Source organism: Ranitomeya variabilis, chromosome 3, assembly GCF_051348905.1.
Source record: "Ranitomeya variabilis isolate aRanVar5 chromosome 3, aRanVar5.hap1, whole genome shotgun sequence".
Classification (NCBI taxonomy): domain Eukaryota; kingdom Metazoa; phylum Chordata; class Amphibia; order Anura; family Dendrobatidae; genus Ranitomeya; species Ranitomeya variabilis.
In genome coordinates, this window is record NC_135234.1 from 302,845,396 (window position 1) to 302,867,366 (window position 21,971).

Here is a 21,971-nt window from a genome sequence, read left to right on the forward strand (position 1 = left end):
TCAAAAAATGTCACGTGCCCGAAAGTGGTACCAATAAAAACATAAACTTGTCCTGCAAAAACCAAGACCTCACATGACTGTGGACCAAAATATGAAAAAATTATAGCTCTCAAAATGTGGAGACACAACAATTTTTTTTTTTTGCAATAAAAGCGTCTTTTAGTGTGTGACAGCTGCCAATCCTAAGAATACGCTAAAAAACCTGCTATAAAAGTAAATCAAACCACCCTTCATCACCCCCTTAGTTAGGGAAAAAAATAGTTAATAAAAGTATTTCCATTTTCCCGTTGGGGTTGGGGCTAAAGTTAGGGTTATGGTTGGGGCTAAAGTATGGGTTAGGGTTGGGGCTACAGTTAGGGTTGGGGCTACAGTTAGGGTTGGGGCTACAGTTAGGGTTGGGGCTAAAGTTAGGGTTTGGATTACATTTACGTTTGGCATTAGGGTTAGGGGTGTGTAGGAGTTAGAGGTGTGGTTGGGATTAGGGTTAGTGGTGTCTTTGGGTTAAGGTTTGTTAGAATTGGGGGGTTTCAATGTTTAGGCACATCAGGGGCTCTCCAAATGTGACATGGCGTCCGATCTCAATTCCAGCCAATTCTGCTTTGAAAAAGTAAAACAGTGCTCCTTCCCTTCCGAGCTCTCCCGTGCGCCCAAACGGGTTTACCCCAACATATGGGGTATCAGCGTACTCAGGACAAATTGGACAACAACTTTTGGGATCCAATTTCTCCTGTTACACTTGGGAAAATACAAAACTGGGGGCTAAAAAATAATTTTTGTGGAAAAAAAAAATCTATTTTCACAGCTCTGCTTTATTACATACCATATGTTTCGGACTATAAGACGCACCGGACTATAAGGCGCACCCAGGTTTTAGAGGTGGAAAATAGGGGAAAAAAATATTTGAAGCAAAAAAATGTGGTAAAATATTTAATAACATAAATAACATACTATTATATGTGGTGTTATTTCATATAATAGTATGTTATTATCTTGGAAGCTGCAGGACCAGTGTGGTGTCTGTGAAGTACTATATGAAGATGCTGGAGGGTGAGTATAAGAATGGGGGCACAGGGCTGATATTGAAAGCATCACTCCAGCACTGCAAAATAGCACTGGAGTGCTGCTTTAAAATCCCATGGGAGAACTATAACTCCCAGCATGTCCTGCAGATCCTATGACATGCTGGGAGTTATAGTTCACCACAGGAGTGGCAGAGTGCTTTATTGTGTATTGGAAAGACTAACCTCTTAATTGTGGCAGCCTGCCAGCCACTGTGGTGAGGTAAAAGCATCCCATGACTGCACACAGAGCCCTCCCTCTTGTTGCCTCTCCACAGCACAGGTTTTGAGGAAGCCTGCAGATTCTAGTGGAGAGCCTGAAGGACCTGTGATGATGTCAAGAAGAGGGAGGGCTCTGAGCTGCCATGTGATGCTCCAGCCCGCCCACTCCTGACATCACACAGGTCCTGTTTGTGCACAGCACTTGGCATCCAGGCATGGCAGGCAGGTATACAGCGATCTCCTCTCCGCTCTGGCCCCTGCTGCTGCTGCTGCCTCCTCCCCAGGACACACAAATCTCCCTAGAGGCTGCAGGAATCAGCGCTGAGGAAGCCATGCGTGTCCCTGCTTAAGTGCAGTATTCATTTGCTGCTCCTGGCTCACCGCTCAGCTGATCGGTGGGCGGGGAGCCGCTAATGAATATTCACTGCACTTAATCATCGGGACCACATGGTTTTCCCAGCACTGATTCCGGGCAGCAGGGACATCCTGAAGTGGGATAACAGTGCGATCCCACTCACTGCTGCCCCCCTCCCCACATGCTACATCCGTACCTTAAGACGCACCCACACTTTCCTCCCAAATTTGGAGGAAAAAAGTGCGTCTTATGGTCGGAAAAATACGGTAGTAACATAGTACCATAGTTATTAAGGTTGAAGGAAGACTTTAAGTCCATCTAGTTCAACCCATAGCCTAACCTAACATGTCCTAACATGTTGATCCAGAGGAAGGCAAAAAAAAATCCCATGTGGCAAAGAGTAAGTTCCACATTGGTGAAAGAATTTCCTTCCTGACTCCACATACGGCAATCAGACTAGTTCCCTGGATCAACGCCCTATCAAGGAATCTAATATATATATATAACCTGTAACATTATACTTTTCAAGAAAGGCATCCAGTCCCCTCTTAAATTTAAGTAATGAATCACTCATTACAACATCATACGGCAGAGAGTTCCATAGTCTCACTACTCTTACAGTAAAGAATCCGCGTCTGTTGTTATGCTTAAACCTTTTTTCCTCCAGACGTAGAGGATGCCCCCTTTTCCCTGTCTCAGGTCTATAATTCAAAAGATCACCATAAAGGTCTTTGTACTGTTCCCTCTTATATTTATACATTAAAATAAGATCACCCCTTAGCTTTTGTTTTTCCATATTTAATACCCCCAAGTGTAATAACCTATCTTGATATTGCAGACCCCCCAGTCCTCTAATAACCTTGGTCGCTTTTCTCTGCACCCGCTCTAGTTCAGCTATGTCTTTCTTATACACCAGAGACCAGAACTGTACACAGTATTCTAAGTGTGGTCGAACTAGTGACTTGTATAGAGGTACAATTATGTTCTCCTCATGAGTTTCTATGCCTCTTTCAATACATCCCATTATTTTATTTGCCTTTGTAGCAGCTGCCTGACACTGGCCACTAAATGTGAGTTTGTCATCCACCCATACTCCCAGGTCTTTTTCATTGATGGTTTTGCCCAGAGTTTTAGAATTAAGCACATAGTTATACATCGTATTACTTCTACCCAAGTGCATGACCTTACATTTATCCCCATTAAAGCTCATTTGCCATTTATCAGCCCAAGCTTCTAGTTTACATAAATCATCTTGTAATATAAAATTGTCCTCCTCTGTATTGATTACCCTGCCGAGTTTAGTGTCATCTGCAAATATAGAAATTCTGCTCTGTATGCCCCCTACAAGGTCATTAATATACAAGTTAAAAAGAAGAGGGCCCAATACTGAGCCCTGTGGTACCCCACTGTTAACCGTGACCCAGTCGAGCGTGCTCTATTATTAACCACCCTTTATTTCCTATCCCTGAGCCAGCTCTTAACCCACTTACACATAGTTTCCCCTATCCCCATTATTCCCATTTTATGTATCAACCTTTTGTGTGGCACCGTATCAAAAGGTTTTGAAAAGTCCATATACACTACGTCCACTGCGTTCCCTTGGTCCAGTCCGAAACTTACCTCTTCATAGAAATTGATCAGATTTGTCTTTACAGGAACGGTCCCTAGTAAACCCATGCTGATAAACTGTAGTGAAACACTTGGAGGTTCAAAGTTCTCACAACACATCTAGATAAGTTCCTTAGGAAGTGGTCTTTTCAAAATGGTGTCACTTGTGGGGGGGGTTTAAATGTTTAGGTACATTAGGGGCTCTCCAAGCGTGACATGGTGTCCTATCTCAATTCCACTCAATTTTGCATTGAAAAGTCAAACGACGCTCTTTCCCTTCCGAGGTCTGCCATGCGCCCAAACAGTGGTTTACCCCCACATATGGGGTATCAGCGTACTCGGGACAAATTGCACAACTTTTAGGGTCCAATTTCTCCTGTTACTCTTTGTAAAATAAAACAAATTGGAGCTGAAGTAAATTTTTGTGAAAAAAGTTAAATGTTCATTTTTTATTTATTTGTTTTAAACATTCCAAAAATTCCTGTGAATCACCTGAAAGGTTAATAAACTTCTTGAATGTGGTTTTGAGCACCTTGCGGGGTGCAGTTTTTTGAAGGGTCTATATGATAGATAATACCCAAGCATGACATCATTCTAAGTGGCTTCAAATGTGATGTGGTCCCTAAAAAATAAAATGGTGTTGTAAAAATGAGAAATTGCAGGTCAACTTTTAACCCTTAACTACCTAACAAAAAAAAATTGTTGGTTCTAAAATTGTGCTGACGTAAAGTAGACATGTGGGAAATGTTACTTATTAAGTATTTTGTGTGACATATCTCTGTGATTTAAGGGCATAAAAATTCAAAGTTGGAAAATTGCGAAATTTTCAAAATTTTCTCCATATTCCGTATGTGTCCACAAATAAATTTTTATCTGCATGCTCTTACGCATGACGTAAAAAAAAGCTGCGATTGCATGCATTTGTATGCGTTTTTGCATGTGTTTGCTTTGTTTATGCACATGCGTACATTATTTCTCTATGGGCGTGGCTTATAGGTTTACTATATATAGAGACACTGCACAGCTGAAATCCGCTTCTTTGGATGCTGCTGCAAGAGGGATAGCGTGGAGAGCTTCAATCTGATTCTGGATTTATCATTGAAGTTGGCTTTTGCTTTTGCTGTGGCTTGTGAGGAAGAAAGGAGAAGACGTCGTCATCTCTATTGTCAACACCCTATTGTTGAACTCTGACAAAGCCGTGGAGCCTACCTCTCATTGTGCACAGAGCTTCGTGAAAACTTGGAGAAGTTTTTTGGCTACAGGATGTCTGAACAGAGCTTCGATGACTTGCTGCAATGTGTCCAAGGATCCATCAGGCAGGACATCGAACTATGTAGAGCAATTCCTGCTGAGGAACGTCTGTTGGTGATCATAAGGTATGTAATTTTGAACAACAAACACCTGTCGTTACTATTATTGTTAGAAAAGCCATGTACTGATTTATTTATTCCTTTTTCTGTTCCGCAAATTCCTTGATACCGGAGAGACCTTAAGATCTCTACATTTTCAGTTTTGGATTGGATTTTCCACCCTTTCTGGGATTGTTGTAGACACCTGCCGTGCATTGTGTGATGTTCTGCGTGCCGACTGCTTCCACCAAACCACTGTGGCTGCAAAATGCAGAAAATTCAATTAAGTTTGTAATTTTCCTATCTGTGTGGGGTCTGTGGACTGCAAACATATTCGGATTCTAAAACCTGCAGGAAGTGGATCCAAGTACTTCAATTATTAAAAAAAAAAAAAAAATTCAGTTGTTCTCATTACGATTGCAGATTGTCAATTTGTCGCCGTTGATGTTGACTCATTTGGATGAGGAAATGACTTGCAGGCTTTCAAAAACTCCTGGACATGGGACAACGATTGTATGGGAATGAAATTAATTTTCCCCACAAACGACATTTGTTATTGTTGGGGATGAGGCCTTTCAAATGTGTGCCAACTTAATAAAACCGTACTCAAGTCGGGACTTGAGTCACACGAAAAAGATTTTCAACTACGGACTGACAAGAACACGAAGAACTGGACTGTGCGTTTAGTTTGCTGGCATCTAAATGGCACATTTTGGGAATAGCCATCAATCTAAAAATAGAGACAATTGATGAGGTTGTGAAAGCATGTGGTGTTCTGCATAACTACATCCTGTAATGTTTTCTGACTCTACTATTAACACCTTGAATGTAACTTGTATAATAAACACCTTAACTGTTACACCCCGTTCATACTTCACTCAACAATACACACATGGTTAACTAAAGAGATAAAGAAACCACAGTGAGACCGGTATTGTGAATCAAAACAATTTTTTACTAACAAAAATAATTTACAATTTTTATTAAAAAAAAAAAAAAAAAAAAATTTGGTTTACTGATTATTTACTTTCGGGGTCTGTGGGACGGAGTAACATGGTGGACTAGGGGGGTGTCAGGCTGTGATGGTAGATTAGGAATGGTTGGGGAAGTTGTTACAGGGGAAGTGTTAGACAATTGTAGGATTGGGTCAGACATATTGGGGGAAGAGGACACATTAGGAGTGGAAAACAAGTTGGAAGAGATTGACACGTTGGAAGGGAAAGAACCAAGGGAAGGTGTGGACAGACTAGAAAACACAGACACATTAGGAGGTGAGGGTTGAAGAGGTGTGTGTTTTTTTTTTTTTTTCCCCGGTATTTCTTTCTTTTTCCTGGTGCTACGTTGGTGGTGTTGAAGTGTGGGCTGCTGCACTCTGCTTGATGGTGGAACAGAACGGCTGGGCTGCTGCTCTCGGCTGCATGGTGGTGGATGTCTGGGCTGCTGCACTCGGGTGCGTTGTGGTGGATGTAGATTGCTGGGCTGCTGCACTCTGCTGCATGGTGAAGCTAGGTATTCTTGGAAATGTCGTAATGTCCAGCGGTGGTGGTGGTACATAAGTCCCTTGGCGAGTCGGTGTTGGCGGATTCTGCCACAGCTGCTGTCCTGTAGGTTTTTGCCCTGTGGGGAATTAACTTTTGCCTGTTGCTGCTATCGGGACCGCTTCATGGCCTCGGTATAAGCATCCTGACAGGCCTTCATCACAAAAAGCTGGAGATCAGGACTAAGATTTTCCATCACGCCCCGTTCTATAGTGGAAGAATGTCGCGCTGGTCTATTAAGGTCGCCTTCCAGGCGGTCAAAGCGTTTGTGGACTTCTTAGAAAAGTGTGTTCACATGAGTGAACCCACTCTCCATTCTATCCACCACTGCCTTCATCCCAGCCTGGAAGACCGAGCTTAAGTGAATAAACTCAGGCATGACTGACCTCTCCCAAGCCCTCTGCCCCTGGCGAGCATACCCAAGTAAAGTAGTGGCAGAGGGCTGGGAGAGTGAAAAAAACTTAAGTTTCAGCTTCCTGTTCCCCAGCCTGTGAAGTCTGCCTGGCTGCTGCATCGCTGGTGGATGGTTGGGATGGTGCCGGTTTGTTGGCTGGTCGATGAGGGGCCGCATCAACAGAGGATGATCCAGGTCCTACAGTGCTGCTCCAGGTTCTGTGTGGAAATTACTTTTTTTTTTTAAAATTAAAATAGTAAAAGACAACACAAGATACTCGCGTTCGCTGAGCAACAGCTGGCTTCAGAAAAGAAAGCTCTTTATGGTACTTGTATTTTCAGATTTTTTTGCGCTGCACCACTTCGAACCCGAATCTCGTCTCTCATGTCCTTATTGAAGCGATCCTTCATCGAACGCCAGTGAAGTTTTACTCTCTTCTCTGTGAAGGGGGATAAAAATTTTTTTTACAGAAAACGATGTGTCCAAAATTGCAATACTTAGGCTGGGTTCACATTGCGCTAGGGCAGTCCGTCTAACGGACACGTTTTTAAGTAGTAAAAATGCAATGTAATGGACATTGTAATGCACCCATAGACTTTCATTTGTATGACGCATAGTAACGCATGTTAAAATTGGCATGCGTTTGCAACATTCCGTTTTTTTATGACGTACCTTCGAATGCGGCCTGCAGTGTTTTTGGGTCCGGTCAAGCTAACGGAAGCGCTAATTCTGCCATTCAAGTCTATTGCTAATGCAGCCAGACGAAAATCAAGCAAAATGTCCAAATGAAACCATACGTTGGCTTGCGTTAATGAGGGTGGTGGGTGGTCCATGAGGGTCTATGTGGTCATGTGACAGGAAATATGATTGCAGCCATTTTGGACCATATACTCTGCCAGCACATATTGTGAAAACGCCAGCAGCACAGTGTGTAAGTACAATTCTATACATATATGTTTCTGTGTACATCATATGAATGCGTGTAGTGCCCATCGGATGTGTGTGTACTAAATGTATTGTTTTGTTTGTATACAGATGTCGGATGGTGAGGGATCAGGCAGCAGCAGCGTGTCTGCAGTGTTCTCTTCACAATCGGTATGCTTTCGATTTAAAAAGCCACAATAATGTTGTGTGTCACTCCATTATATTGAGGTAATAATGTGTTACCATGTTTTGATTGCAAATAGGAATCTTCTGATCCCGAACCTGCCAGGCCACCCGCCAAAAAATTGGCAAAAATGAAAGAAGGTACATTGCACACATTTTGTGTCTTAATTAACACACACATTACTTCATACAAGAATTGTTATTTATTTTTATTTTTTTTTTACTACACCATAGGTTGTTGAAAAGGGGAAAAAAAAGAAACTTCCTCGCCGTCTGTCTTCATCGCACCTAGAAGTGGTAAATATCACTCAAAATGTTCCTTTTTGACCACAAAAAATACTAATTAGTTGCTGGTTAAAAAACTACATACATATCATAACATAAACCAAACACTACAAGGACTAGCCAACAAAAATTAACGATTAAACATTGCAATACACTTTATAAAAATTTATAAAAATGTAAGTGTTTTAAAAAAGCAAAAAAAAATAAATAAAAAGTCCTTAATAATAAAATGTAGAATTTCATTTTTGGTTGCATAACTTTCTCTCATCGCCAAATTTACATTTTATTAACACGTTTTGTGTTTACATAGTCCAAGCAGCCCGCAAAAAAAGAAGGAATACTGCGGTTGACGAAGAGCCCTTGGACATAAAGAACGAGACACTTATAACACTAGTGGAAGCAAATCCGTCCATATGGGATCAAAGTGACAGCTCCCACCACGATATTATTAAAAACTGGAAGTTGTGGGAGAAAATAATATGCCAGTTGGACCCAGGATATTTGGATAAGTCCGCATCCTCTAAGAAAAAATTATTGCTGAACGTAACGTGCAAAATGTAAAGATTGCAAGCTGTCAAATAATTTTTTTTGTTTTTTTTTTTCTGTGAAGCTGAAGCTGGCCATACCCGGTGGAGATCCATTAGAGATCGATTTGTACGGGACTTCCGCACCAGCCAAAACGCCCCCAGTGGATCTGGTTGCAAACGTGTCACCCCTTATGTTCATTATGAGCAAGTGTTGTTTCTACAGAAAACCTTGTCCCAGCGCTCGTAAGTAAAAAGCTTCGGTGTGAGACGAACAAGTATTTAATTAAAATCTCTTAAAAAAATATATATATTTTTTTGGTTATAGAACGATATGCAGTACCGCTGCACCTCGAGAGGCAGAGGAACCGGAGCCATCTCTACAGGAAACCAGCCGGGCGCTGAAGATGCGTCTAGCCTGAGCGAGCCATGATCAATGGAGAGTACTACTGTGGCTCCTGTTGTCAGTGCCCGTTTGCAAGCACACCGCGGACGCAAGCGAGCATCTGCCAAAGATGAAGTTGATGCCATAATTGTAGATGGATTCCAATGGTTAGAGGATCTGTGTCGCAGTGAACACAGAGATCTAAGGCGGGAAATAACGGAATTGCAATCCTGTGAATCTGTATATGCAGCCAATGAGTGGAAGCTCCTGCTTTTGTCATATGTGCCTGCAGTTCAAAATATACCGGCGCACAGAAATATAATGTTTAGGCAAAGACTTAATGACCTAGTCGAGGAATTTTTGGGCCCCCGGGAACCCACTTCCTCGAGACCAAGAACCATGGACATGCCGTCATACAAACCACAATACAGAGGCCAGAGTGAAACGAGTATGGAAATGCAAAGGCAATGTAGCAGTCCAGCGTACAGTTGGGCAGACAATACGCCCACGCAATATCACAGTCTGTAACTACTTTTTAAACAATCACCAAACTTTGGCAATTCCTGTGTTTAAATTGTTAGTGTAAAAATTTTTTTGTACCCAAGTTAATCGTGTATGTTTTTGTTCATCCCTATGGGATCTCATATGTTAAAATGTCTACCAACAATCAGGCTGGACTCACAATGTCTTCAGAATATTTTTTAGTAAAGTTAACTATTATAACATTTCATATTCTTGTATGGATTTAACTTTTTACAATTGTTTAAGGTAATATAAACAAGTTTAAAAAAGAAAAAAAAAAAAGGGGTTCATGCCTGGAAACAAAAATTGTGCAGTCAGATGCATGCCTTCACTACACGGTCCACATTTTCAGGTTGCAGTTGCATGCAAGTTAGTAATATATGCCATTTTAAAGTCAAAATACCAAAGGCACATTCCACATAACGTCTTGCCCAGCTCAAACGATAATTAAACATGCGTCTTGTGTAGTTTAGACTACGGCTTGAGTACGGCTTTAGGAGATTGCGTCCGAGTTGGAGCGCCTCATCCCCAACTAAAACATAATGCAATCTTGGGCCTTCGGTCCCCGGAAGAGGTCGTGCTGAGGGTATGTTGAAGTTGTTGCTGTACAAACATTTCCCCATGTTGGACTCTTTGAAGACTCTGGAATCGTTCGTCCATCCATATGCACCAGTATCCACAGCAACAAAACGGTATCTAGCATCCGCAATAGCCATCAATACAATGGAACAATTTCTTATAGTTATAGTATAGGGATCCACTATGCACTGGTTTCTGAATCGGAATGTGCTTGCCATCCACGGCACCAATACAATTGGGGAAATAAGCCACATCCTCAAAATGTTTGGAAATCGATAGCCACATTTCTGTTGGGGTTGGTAGCATAAGTGGTTGTAAGTTTTTCCAAATGGCATCACAAGTTTCACGAACTAGTTGGCAAACTGTTGATTTCCCCAGTGGAAATTGAAAATGCAGTGTTGCAAAAGATTATCCGGTAGCCAGATATCTGTCAGAATTCCCCCCCCCCCAAAAAAAAAAAAAAAACCAAACAGCACTATGGACATATTGATAAGATTTTAAAGGACAACTAAAATAAAGGCAAGTTAAAATGGAATCGGACAATTGCCAAAGTGTACATAATTATGAGACATGCTCCACGATAATTTACATCCTGTCTTTTTCAATAGTGTTAAAAAAGGACAATTACCTCAGAGTCACTACTAAACATTGCTCCGCACAAATACTATCACGGAAACTGCTGCGCTGATGATGTATCTCATCCTTCACATGCGAGAGCAGAACATCAAAGGTCTCAATTGACATCCGAAGATAACGTTGAAATTTAAAGGGATGATCCCGAAGCTGAACATACAGGGTGTGAAAGGCACCATATGTATTCCGTAAAAAAATCACTTAATGGATCCAATATCTCCTTTGGGAAATATGCCTTCTCCGCCGAAGTCGCAACTGCATCAAGCCAAATCTAACAAGCTCAGACACAAACATCTTGCTAGCAGAAGTTCACTCAATGCTTTCAAAATGGAGAATGTTTTCCATACACACCCAAAAGAGCAAAAAAAAAAGAGAAGCCAAATTTTCACCAAATTTGGCTCATTTCTGGACATGCGTTTAACAGATCCGTTAAACGGATTGTACTAAACGCATGTGAACCTAGCCTTACCAAAATCCTTTCTGACTTTTGGCGTTGCATGGTCCCAATCTTACAGCAGCGATCTGGCCTCTTCTTCCCAGAGTCATCGAATCAAGACTGAGTCGGAATGATTCCGATCACAGGGGTCCCACAACGCTGCTCGGTCTTGCACAGCTTGAATAAGTAACTTCTTATCTATGTCACGTTGTGGAACCTATAGATGAAATACAAAAAACTTAATAATTTAATAAACTTTAATAAAAATGTGAACAAATTCAATTACAACTCTGATAAAGGATGCTGACACTTATCTTTCCTGCTCAGCAACTTGAGGCCATGACTCTGGGAAGAATCATTTCCACGTGACTGCTCATGCTCTTTTGTAGTGTCAGGTACCTGTAAATAAAAAACATGATTTAACACATGTATAGCATTGCCAGTCAATACATACCAATCAATACATCAAATAAGATTACATAATCCATCATGTCCAGTCTGTGAAGCCTCACTGGAGGACGTCTTTGAATCGCCGGCAGCAGTCAAGTGAAACACTAGAGAAAAAAAAAACAAAACTTGTTTTACAACACACACAATGTAGGCCCCCCCAAAAAATGAACTCGTATACTTACATTACAGGCAGTAGTCGAACCACACAGCGTGCAGGCACCACACAACAGGAACCGCAGCACAACACCAGGACAGACTGAAGAACAGCACCAAGACAGCAGGACCAGGATAGCAGCACTTAACCTACAAGGAATGGGAAAAAAAAACCTGTACAGAGTAGAGTGCAAAGACAGAAAGACATTTTTAAAGCTTCTATACTTACATAGAAGGCAGCACTGGGACAAAGACAGCAGAACCAGGACAGCAGCAACTAATCTACAAGGAATGAAGAAAAATAATGCAAAGACAAAGACATTTTCAAAGGTTCTATACTTAGACAGCAGCACTGGGACCAAGACAGCAGAATCGGGACCAAGACAGCAGCAGCGGGATGGCAGCAACAAACAGTCTAGAAGCAACAGAAAAAAAAACAAGTACAGAATGCAGTGAGACGGACATTTTCAAAGCTTCTATACTTACATCCAGAGTCTTCTGCATTCATCCAATGTCCTGTGCCCGCATCCAGAGTTTTCTGCCTTGATCCAATGTCCTGTGCCCTCAAAGTCTTCTGCCTTCATCCAATATCCCGTGCCCGCATCCAGAGTCTTCCGCCTTCATCCAATGTCCTGTGCCCGCAGAGTCTTCTGCTTTCATCCAATGTCCTGTGCCTGCATCAAGAGTCTTAAGTAATGGACTTCCTGTCTCCAGACCCCTTTTTTTACAGCTGGCAATTTTCAAGTGGTTACATAATTTCCAAGACAAAATTAGTCAGAAGTACGCATGTGTATTGAATGCAGGCGTACGCATGACCTTGCATTTCAGTGCGTTCCCATAGACAGTAATGCGTTGTTTTGACGCCTCAAAAAATGCAACATGTTGCGTTCGCCGGACCTCGCTGCGCACCTCCAAACGACACGTGTACGCATCCGCAAGCAAACGCATGTCCCTGCGTACACCATTTTAAAGATATGTATACATGACGCATGCGTATCGATGCGGAATTTACGCTGCACACAGATGCAAATGTGAAACCGGCCTTTGAATATTTTCTTTGAAAACTACGTGTAAATTACTTAGAGAATTGCTGTCTGTAAAAGCTTATTTTAAAATCGCATTGCAATCAGATGGCAATCGCACTGCATTTGTCTGTACATTGGATGCTAGTTGTGAAAAATTGGATTGTACTCACATGCTGATTGTTGTGTTTGGATACAGTAGAGTCCTAGTCTTCCTTGAAACTTCTTTTCTGATGGGGAGCATCATGCAGAAATTGCAATTGGTAGTGTGATTGCCTTTCTCCAGATCATTGGGACTGCAGAAGTCAGTTTGCCTCTTACCATGCAACTACTGGATAAGAGGTGATGCATATGTGTGGAGCTCAGCTCGTGTCCCGATCTCATGTACTGCAGCCAAAATACAGGTTGTAGGTTTTCCTCATCATTGTAGTGAAGTTATGCCTTTGTGACACAAAAGTGACTTCTCTGTATATGTAGCAAAAAGTCGTCTTTGTTAATGCGAGATTGAGGCATATCTGAAAAACCATACATATACATGTCAAATATGTTAAGAAACTAGCTAAGAAATCCTAAAACAAAATACCTTACACAGAGGGCATTTATAAAAGTAGGTGATACAACTGTATTTAGGATTGTCATCAGAGCAGAGTTGGTGCGTTTTTGGTCACTGTAAGAGTGCAGAAGGCGCAATAGACTAAATAGATAGATGATGTAATCAGCAAATTTAAGCATCATATTCACTTTCTTAACCATAAAATTAGTTAAGTTCAACTGTTCTCTGAACCAATTAGGCTGAGAACACAAGAACCATCTAAAATTATTGACATCCATGCAGGTGAACTGATTAACCCCTTTCTGACATGTGATGTACTATCCCGTTGAGGTGGGGTGGGCCCGTATGCCCACCGACGGGATAGTACGTCATAGCGATCGGCCGTGCTCCCGTGAGCACGGCCGGGTGTCAGCTGACTATCGCAGCTGACATCCGGCACTATGTACCAGGAGCGGTCACGGACCGCCCCCGGCACATTAACCCCCGACACAGCGATCAAACATGATCGCATTGTTCCGGTGGTATAGGGAAGCATCGCGCAGGGAGGGGGCTCCCTGAGTGCATCCCTGAGACCCCGGAACAACACGATGTGATCGCGTTGCTGCGGGGGTCTCTTACCAACTCCCTGCAGCTGGCCCGGATCCAAAATGGCCGCGGGGGGCCTTCCGGGTCCTGCAGGGAGGTGGCTTATCAGCGCCTGCTCAGAGCAAGCGTTGGTAAGCCTGCAGGAGTGCACGTCCGATTGCTGATCTGACACAGTGCACAGCAAAGTGTCAGATCAGCGATCTTACACTATAACATGATGCCCCCCCTGGGGCAATGTTATAGTTAAAAAAAATAAATAAATATTCACACGTGTAAAAAAAATTCCAATTAAAAAAAATATATATATTGTTCCTATAAATAAATTTCTTTATCTAAATAAAAAAACAATAAAAGTACACATATTTAGTATCGCCGTGTCCGTAACGACCCGACCTATAAAACTGTCCCGCTAATTAACCCCTTCAGTGAACACCGTAAAAAAGAGGCAAAAAACAACGCTTTATTATCATACCGCCAAACAAAAAGTGGAATAACGCGATCAAAAAGACTGATATAAATAACTATGGTACCGCTGAAAACGTTATCTTGTCCCGCAAAAAAACAGCCACCATACAGCATCATCAGCGAAAAAAATAAGTTATAGTCCTCAGAATAAAGGATGCAAAATTTATTTTTTCTATAAAATAGTTTTTATCGTATAGAAGCGCCAAAACACAAAAAATGATATAAATGAGGTATCGCTGTAATCGTACTGACCCGAAGAATAAAACTGCTTTATCCATTTTACCAAACGCGGAATGGTATAAACGCCTCCCCCAAAAGAAATTCATGAATAGCTGGTTTTTGGTCATTCTGCCTCACAAAATTTGGAATAAAAAGCGATCAAAAAATGTCACGTGCCCGAAAATGTTACCAATAAAAACATCAACTCATCCCGCAAAAAACAAGACCTCACATGACTCTGTGGATCAAAATATGGAAAAATTATAGCTCTCAAAATGTGGTAACGCAAAAAATATTTTTTACAATAAAAAGCGTTTTTCAGTGTGTGACGGCTGCCAATCATAAAAATCCACTAAAAAACCCGCTATAAAAGTAAATCATCCCCCCCTTCATCACCCCCTTAGTTAGTGAAAAATTAAAAAATTAAAAAAATGTATTTATTTCCATTTTCCCGTTAGGGCTAGGGTGAGGGTTAGGGTTGGGGCTAGGGTTACGGCTACAGTTAGGGTTGGGGCTAAAGTTAGGGTTAGGGTTCGGATTACATTTACGGTTGGGAATAGGGTTGGGATTAGGGGTGTGTCAGGGTTAGGGGTGTGGTTAGGGTTACCGTTGGGATTAGGGTTAGGGGTGTGTTTGGATTAGGGTTTCAGTTATAATTGGGGGGTTTCCACTGTTTAGGCACATCAGGGGCTCTCCAAACGTGACATGGCGTCCGATCTCAATTCCAGCCAATTCTGCGTTGAAAAAGTAAAGCAGTGCTCCTTCCCTTCCGAGCTCTCCCGTGCACCCAAACAGGGGTTTTCCCCAACATATTGGTTATCAGCGTACTTAGGAAACATTGGACAACAACATTTGGGGTCCAATTTCTCCTGTTACCCTTGGAAAAATACAAAACTGGGGGCTAAAAAATAATTTTCGTGGAAAAAAAAATGATTTTTATTTTCATGGCTCTGCGTTATGAACTGTAGTGAAACACTTGGGGATTCAAAGCTCTCACAACACATCTAGATGAGTTCCGTAGGGGGTCTACTTTCCAAAATGGTGTCACTTGTGGGGGGTTTCAATGTTTAGGCACATCAGTGGCTCTCTAAACGCAACATGGCGTCCCATCTCAATTCCACTAAATTTTGCATTGAAAAGTCAAATGGCGCTCCTTCCCTTCCGAGCTCTGCCATGCACCCAAACAGTGGTTTACCCCCACATATGGGGTATTAGCGTACTCAGGACAAATTGTATAACAACTTTTGGGGTCCAATTTCTTCTCTTACACTTGGAAAAATAATAAATTGGGGGTGAAAAGATCATTTTTGTGAAAAAATGATTTTTTATTTTTATGGGTCTGCATTATAAACTTCTGTGAAGCACTTGGTGGGTCAAAGTGCTCACCACACATCTAGTTAAGCTCCTTAGGGCGTCTAATTTCTAAAATGGTGTCACTTGTGGGGGGGTTTCAATGTTTAGGCACATCAGGGGCTCTCCAAACGCAACATGGCGTCCCATTTCAATTCCAGTCAATTTTGCATTGAAAAGTCAAATGGCGCCCCTTCGCTTCCGATCTCTGCCATGTGCCCAAACAGTGGTTTACCCCCACATATGGGGTATCGGCGTACTCAGGACAAATTGTACAACAACTTTGGGGTCCATTTTCTCCTGTTACCCTTGGTAAAATAAAACAAATTGGAGCGGAAGTAAATTTTTTGTGAAAAAAAGTTAAATGTTAATTTTTATTTAAATATTCCAAAAATTCCTGTGAAACACCTGAAGGGTTAATAAATTTCTTGAATGCGGTTTTGAGCACCTTGAGGGTTGTAGTTTTTAGAATGGTGTCACACTTGGTTATTTTCTATCATAAAGACCCCTCAAAATGACTTCAAATGAGATGTGGTCCCTAAAAACAAATGGTGTTGTAAAAATGAGAAATTGCTGGTCAACTTTTAACCCTTATAACTCGCTAACAAAAAATAGAATTGGTTCCAAAATTGTGCTGGTGTAAAGTAGACATGTGGGAAATGTTACTTATTAAGTATTTTGTGTGACATATCTCTGTGATTTAATTGCATAAAAATTCAAAGTTGGAAAATTGCGATATTTTCAAAATTTTCGCCAAATTTCCGTTTTTTTCACAAATAAACGCAAGTAATATCAAATAAATTTTTACCACTCTCATGAAGTACAATATATCTCGAGAAAACAATGTCAGAATTATCAGGATCCGTTGAAGCGTTCCAGAGTTATAACCTCATAAAGGGACAGTGGTCAGAATTGTAAAAATTGGCCTGGTCATTAACGTGCAAACCACGCTTGGGTGTAAAGGGGTTAATATTAATATCCCCCAAATTAGGCCTCAAACATGCTTGGTACTTTTGTGACCTGTTGTATGTCTAGCCTAAAGATCAGGGCCACACTTGGGGAATTCATATAAACCGCATTTAATAGATAGAGTTGTTAAACACCCGAAGGGTTAATAAACTTCTTGAATGTGGTTTTGAGCACCTTGGGTTGTCCAGTTTTTGGATTGGTGTGACTTTGCAGTATTTTTTGTCATATAGGCCCCTCAAAGTCACTTTGATTGTGATGTGGTCCCTAAAAAAAAAAAAAAAAAAAAAAGATACCTATGTAAAAGTAGACGTGCGGGAAATGATATGTATTAAATATTTTATATATTAATAATAGTAATAATAATTTTTATTTATATAGCGCCAACATATTCCGCAGCGCTTTACAAGTTATAGAGGGGACTTGTACAAACAATAGACATTACAGCATAACAGAAATCACAGTTCAAAATAGATACCAGGAGGAATGAGGGCCCTGCTCGCAAGCTTACAAACTATGAGGAAAAGGGGAGACACTAGAGGTGGATGGTAACAATTGCTTTAGTTATTTGGACCAGCCATAGTGTAGGGCTCGGGTGTTCATGTAAAGCTGCATGAACCAGTTAACAGCCTAAGTATGTAGCAGTACAGACACAGAGGGCTATTAACTGCATAAAGTGTATGAGAACACGATGCAAGGAACCTGATTATGTGTTTTTTTTTTTTTTTTTCTATTTTTAATAGGCCACACAGGGATAGTTAGGTTAATGCGTTGAGGCGGTAGGCCAGTCTGAACAAATACGTTTTTAGGGCACGCTTAAAACTGTGGGGATTTGGGATTAATCGTATTAACCTAGGTAGTGCATTCCAAAGAATCGGCGCAGCACGTGTAAAGTCTTGGAGACGGGAGTGGGAGGTTCTGATTATTGAGGATGCTAACCTGAGGTCATTAGCGGAGCGGAGGGCACGGGTAGGGTGGTAGACTGAGACCAGAGAGGAGATGTAGGGTGGTGCTGAGCCATGGAGTGCTTTGTGGATGAGGGTAGTAGTTTTGTACTGGATTCTGGAGCGGATGGGTAGCCAGTGTAATGACTGGCACAAGGTAGAGGCATCGGTGTAACGGTTGGTGAGGAATATGATCCTGGCAGCAGCATTCAGGACAGATTGGAGCGGGGAGAGTTTGGTAAGAGGGAGGCCGATTAGTAGAGAGTTACAATAGTCCAGACGGGAATGAATAAGAGAAACAGTAAGAGTTTTTGCAGAGTCGAAAGTAAGAAAAGGGCGAATTCTAGAAATGTTTTTGAGATGCAGATAAGAAGAGCGAGCCAGTGATCGGATGTGGGGGGTGAATGAAAGCTTGGAATCAAGGATGACCCCAAGGCAGCGGGCATGTTGCTTTGGAGTAATGATTGAACCGCACACGGAGATGGCAATGTCAGGCAAAGGTAGGTTAGTAGAGGGAGAGAACACGAGGAGTTCAGTTTTTGACAGGTTCAGTTTCAGATAGAGGGAGGACATGATGTTAGAGACAGCGGTAAGACAATCACTGGTGTTTTCTAAGAAGGTCGGAGTGAAAGCAGGAGAAGAGGTGTATAATTGGGTGTCATCAGCATAGAGATGGTACTGGAAACCAAATCTACTGATTGTTTGTCCAATAGGGGCAGTATACAAAGAGAAGAGGAGGGGGCCTAGGACTGATCCTTGAGGAACCCCAACAGTAAGGGGAAGGTGAGAGGAGGAGGAACCAGCAAAACATAGTGAAGGATCGGTCAGAGAGATAGGAGGAGAACCAAGAGAGAACGGTGTCCTTGATGCCAATGGAGCGGAGCATAGTGAGGAGGAGCTGATGATCCACAGTGTCGAATGCTGCGGAAAGATCCAATAGAATTAGCATGGAGTAGTGACCATTAGATTTAGCTGTTAGTAGGTCATTAGAGACTTTAGTGAGGGCAGTTTCAGTAGAGTGTAAAGAGCGGAAGCCAGATTGAAGAGGGTCGAGAAGAGAGTTATCTGAGAGATAGCGGGTAAGACGGGAGTGGACCAGGCGTTCCAGGAGTTTAGAGATGAAGGGAAGATTAGAGACAGGTCTATAATTAGCGGCACAGTTTTGGTCGAGGGAGGGTTTTTTAAGTAATGGATGTATGATGGCATGCTTAAATGAGGAGGGAAAAATACCGGAAGTGAGGGAAAGGTTGAATATTTTTGTTAGGCGAGATATATTATAACTTTTGTTCAAGGGCAAAAATATTAAAAGTTTGAAAATGGCAACATTTTTGTCAAAATCCCAATATTTTCACAAACACAAGATATCATCCTAAATTTATCACTATCATGAAGTGCAGTATGTCATGAAAAAATAATCTCCGAATCAGTGGGATCCTTTGAAGCGTTCCAGAGTTATGACCTCATAAAGTGACACTGGTCAGAATTGTAAAATATGGCCTGACCTGGAAGGTGAAAACAGGCTCTGGTGTGAAGGGGTTAATGAATATAGATATTAGACTTTTTTTTAATCAGAGTGGAATGAGAAAAAGCCAGGCAGTAATTGTAAAAACTGTACATTGCTGAATTTGGGAAGAAATTTTCCATTAGTTATGTGGATTAACTGATAATTGTTATCAAATTTCTCTCCAGTAACATTACTTAAGCCACAGCCATCATTTGTATCCAGCTATAGACTCACATTGTCTTCTGTTGAGATTTATCTGAAGACATTATTTTTGCAGTTCTTTTTAAAATTATTTGCAGGTTTTCGGTAAAGGTACAATAAAGTGCCATGGGAAAAGAGAAAACGTGAAGACATTTTATATAGTCTACAGATTAGACTGTAATATCTATTTTAAAGCTATTTTTATGAGAAATATAAGGGAGACAATCTATTTATATTTCTTAAAAACTCTGACCAATTTCACCAAGAATAAATCTAACGCTTTTTTTTTTCTCTTTTTGTATTTGATTTTTATTCATACAGGTCAAAAAAGCAAAAATGCAGGATGATGGAGAGGAAACTATAAGGTTAGTAATTGCAAAAAGTACCTGACAGCTTTCCAGCTGTTGATTTTTTTTTTTTCTTTTAATTGTTTTATATATGAAGTAATGTTCATATCATGGTAAAATCATACTTAAAGGATGATATGTACAGATACTTTAAATGCTTTCATAGAAATCTTAGGTAGTAGTATTAACTAGTCTTTAATATTAACATTGGATAACAATCATTAAAAAAATAAACGTCTTTTATTCAATTCTTGCTATAGCACTATAGTAACTTGTATTCTTCATACAAACCATTACAAATGTGTGTGTATTTCTTTAATTTCCCAGTGCTATAGGCAGGTTTATAGAGCCTCTGCTTGCTCTGTGAATTCGCAATGAATTTGTATGTGCCCAATATCAGTAGCATGTGTGTTTTATACACATTTCAGTTATCATCCATTTTCTTTATCATCGGGTGTATGTATTGTATTGTTTAGTAATATTTTAAAATATGTTTTAATTATTGAAAAGTGCAAATGTTGATACTTCTGTTTCCCAGTTGCCTTTCTGCTGAGAGAAAAGTGGCATGCCCTGTTATTATAAGCCAACATGTATATACCGTAGTTACTAACCATAAAATCTGACATTGGTAGCCTATTCATATTTCTTCTTTTGTATTCTTTTAAGGCAAGTGACTAACAGTGACAGCATCACTCAGAAAGGAGACCTTCCTTCTAACCATGCTATTGCCAGGGAAAGTGAGTATAGCAAACCTAAGCACTTATTGTAAACTTCCCCAGAAACAACACTACTGTAGTAACCAATGAAAATTGTAGCTATTCATTTTTTTTTTCTTTCTTTTTGGGTCACTATCTTTACTTTCTATTACTGGAAATTAATTCAAGTTCCAATCTACATTTAAAATTGTTCTAGCTTCTTGTTAATGCACTGCGGTCCATCAGAATTTTTTTTAGTGTTTCACAGCTGAAACTCTTGTGGCTCCTTTACAAATGTCTTCTAGCAGTGACTTGCTGGTTTACAAACTGTATAAAGCATTCTTTTTTTGTACATTATGGAAGATGGAGGTACGGTAGGTTGGTTGATGGGTAGGTCACAAGCTTTACAGTAAGCACAGTTTTCAAACCTTAGAAATATCAGGAGAATTTTCACTATATCAAAGGGACATTCCCACGTTAGTCATTTTGACATATTTGCACATGTTCTGTTCACATCTTATTTTGAGTGTACTTTGGAAGTATATGCTTGTTTAGGCATACTGTTACATACAGCACCAACAGGCTCTATTAGTGTGAAAAACAAGTGTGCAGAGTAGTGTATATAGAAAAATGTGTATGTGTATATATGTATGCGTGTATGTATGTGTAATATATATATATATATGTATGTATATGTGTGTTTGTATATATATGTATGTGTATATTTATGTATGTGTGTATGTATGTGAATATATATATATATATATATATATATATATATATATATATATATATATATATATATATATATATATATATAAAATTGTATTCATATTGGGGAATTTGTGACATTTTGAAGTGTATATGAGGGAAATCTCTGCAAAGTTAAGCAGTGCTTATATATTTTACTTAAATAATTACTACTTTTTTAACATTGTCTATTTTATAAAAATTCACATGTTGTATTTTGTCTGTACTGTCAAAGTACAGTTCTGTTAAATTTGTGTCTTATCTTTGGGACTATATCTTAATGGGGTTTCCCTCCAACCCATATAGCACACATTAATTGCCATTTTTTGACTTATTTCCTTTTCTAGCAGACCTTTCCTGTGCTAACTACTTATCATGTACTCCTAGTGACTATACCAGCCAGCTGTATCCCTCAAAGTAAGTTTGTTCTAACACAAACACATTTCTGCATTTTTGCTTTTGTAGCATAATTTTTAATCCGGTAATGGATATGAGTTATTCTCAGCAGCGTTTAGGAGGAATATCTAAGGGAAAGGCTGAATTATCATTCATTGCTTTAGATTTTGTTTCATCATCTAATTGATAAGTGTTAAGAAGAGCTCAGTTGCATCTTTATATCATTGCACAGTACTTAAATGGACATTACAATTTTAGAAAGTATGAAATCATTTTCTAATATATTTTCCATAATAGTTTCTTGTGAGTTTCAAGATAGAACATTTTAACCTCCTCAACCACCACTGTATATTTACTTCCAAAGTTGTGGGAGTTG

The 21,971-nt window shown here is 40.3% G+C and overlaps 1 protein-coding gene across 9 annotated transcripts in view; it reads left to right on the forward strand.

Moving 5' to 3' along the window:
* The window catches only part of EYA3 (EYA transcriptional coactivator and phosphatase 3), a 758,790-nt gene that overhangs the window by 279,833 nt on the left and 456,986 nt on the right, over positions 1–21,971 (forward strand). For 6 of the 9 annotated variants that reach the window (XM_077295600.1, XM_077295598.1, XM_077295606.1 and 3 more), the window contains 3 exons: positions 19,729–19,772; positions 20,421–20,491; positions 21,547–21,616. In XM_077295600.1, the coding sequence (XP_077151715.1) occupies positions 19,729–19,772; positions 20,421–20,491; positions 21,547–21,616 (185 nt within the window). Of the gene's footprint in view, positions 1–4,286; positions 4,620–19,728; positions 19,773–20,420; positions 20,492–21,546; positions 21,617–21,971 lie in introns of those variants that run through there. The other 3 variants (XM_077295599.1, XM_077295602.1, XM_077295607.1) reach the window with 2 other exon arrangements.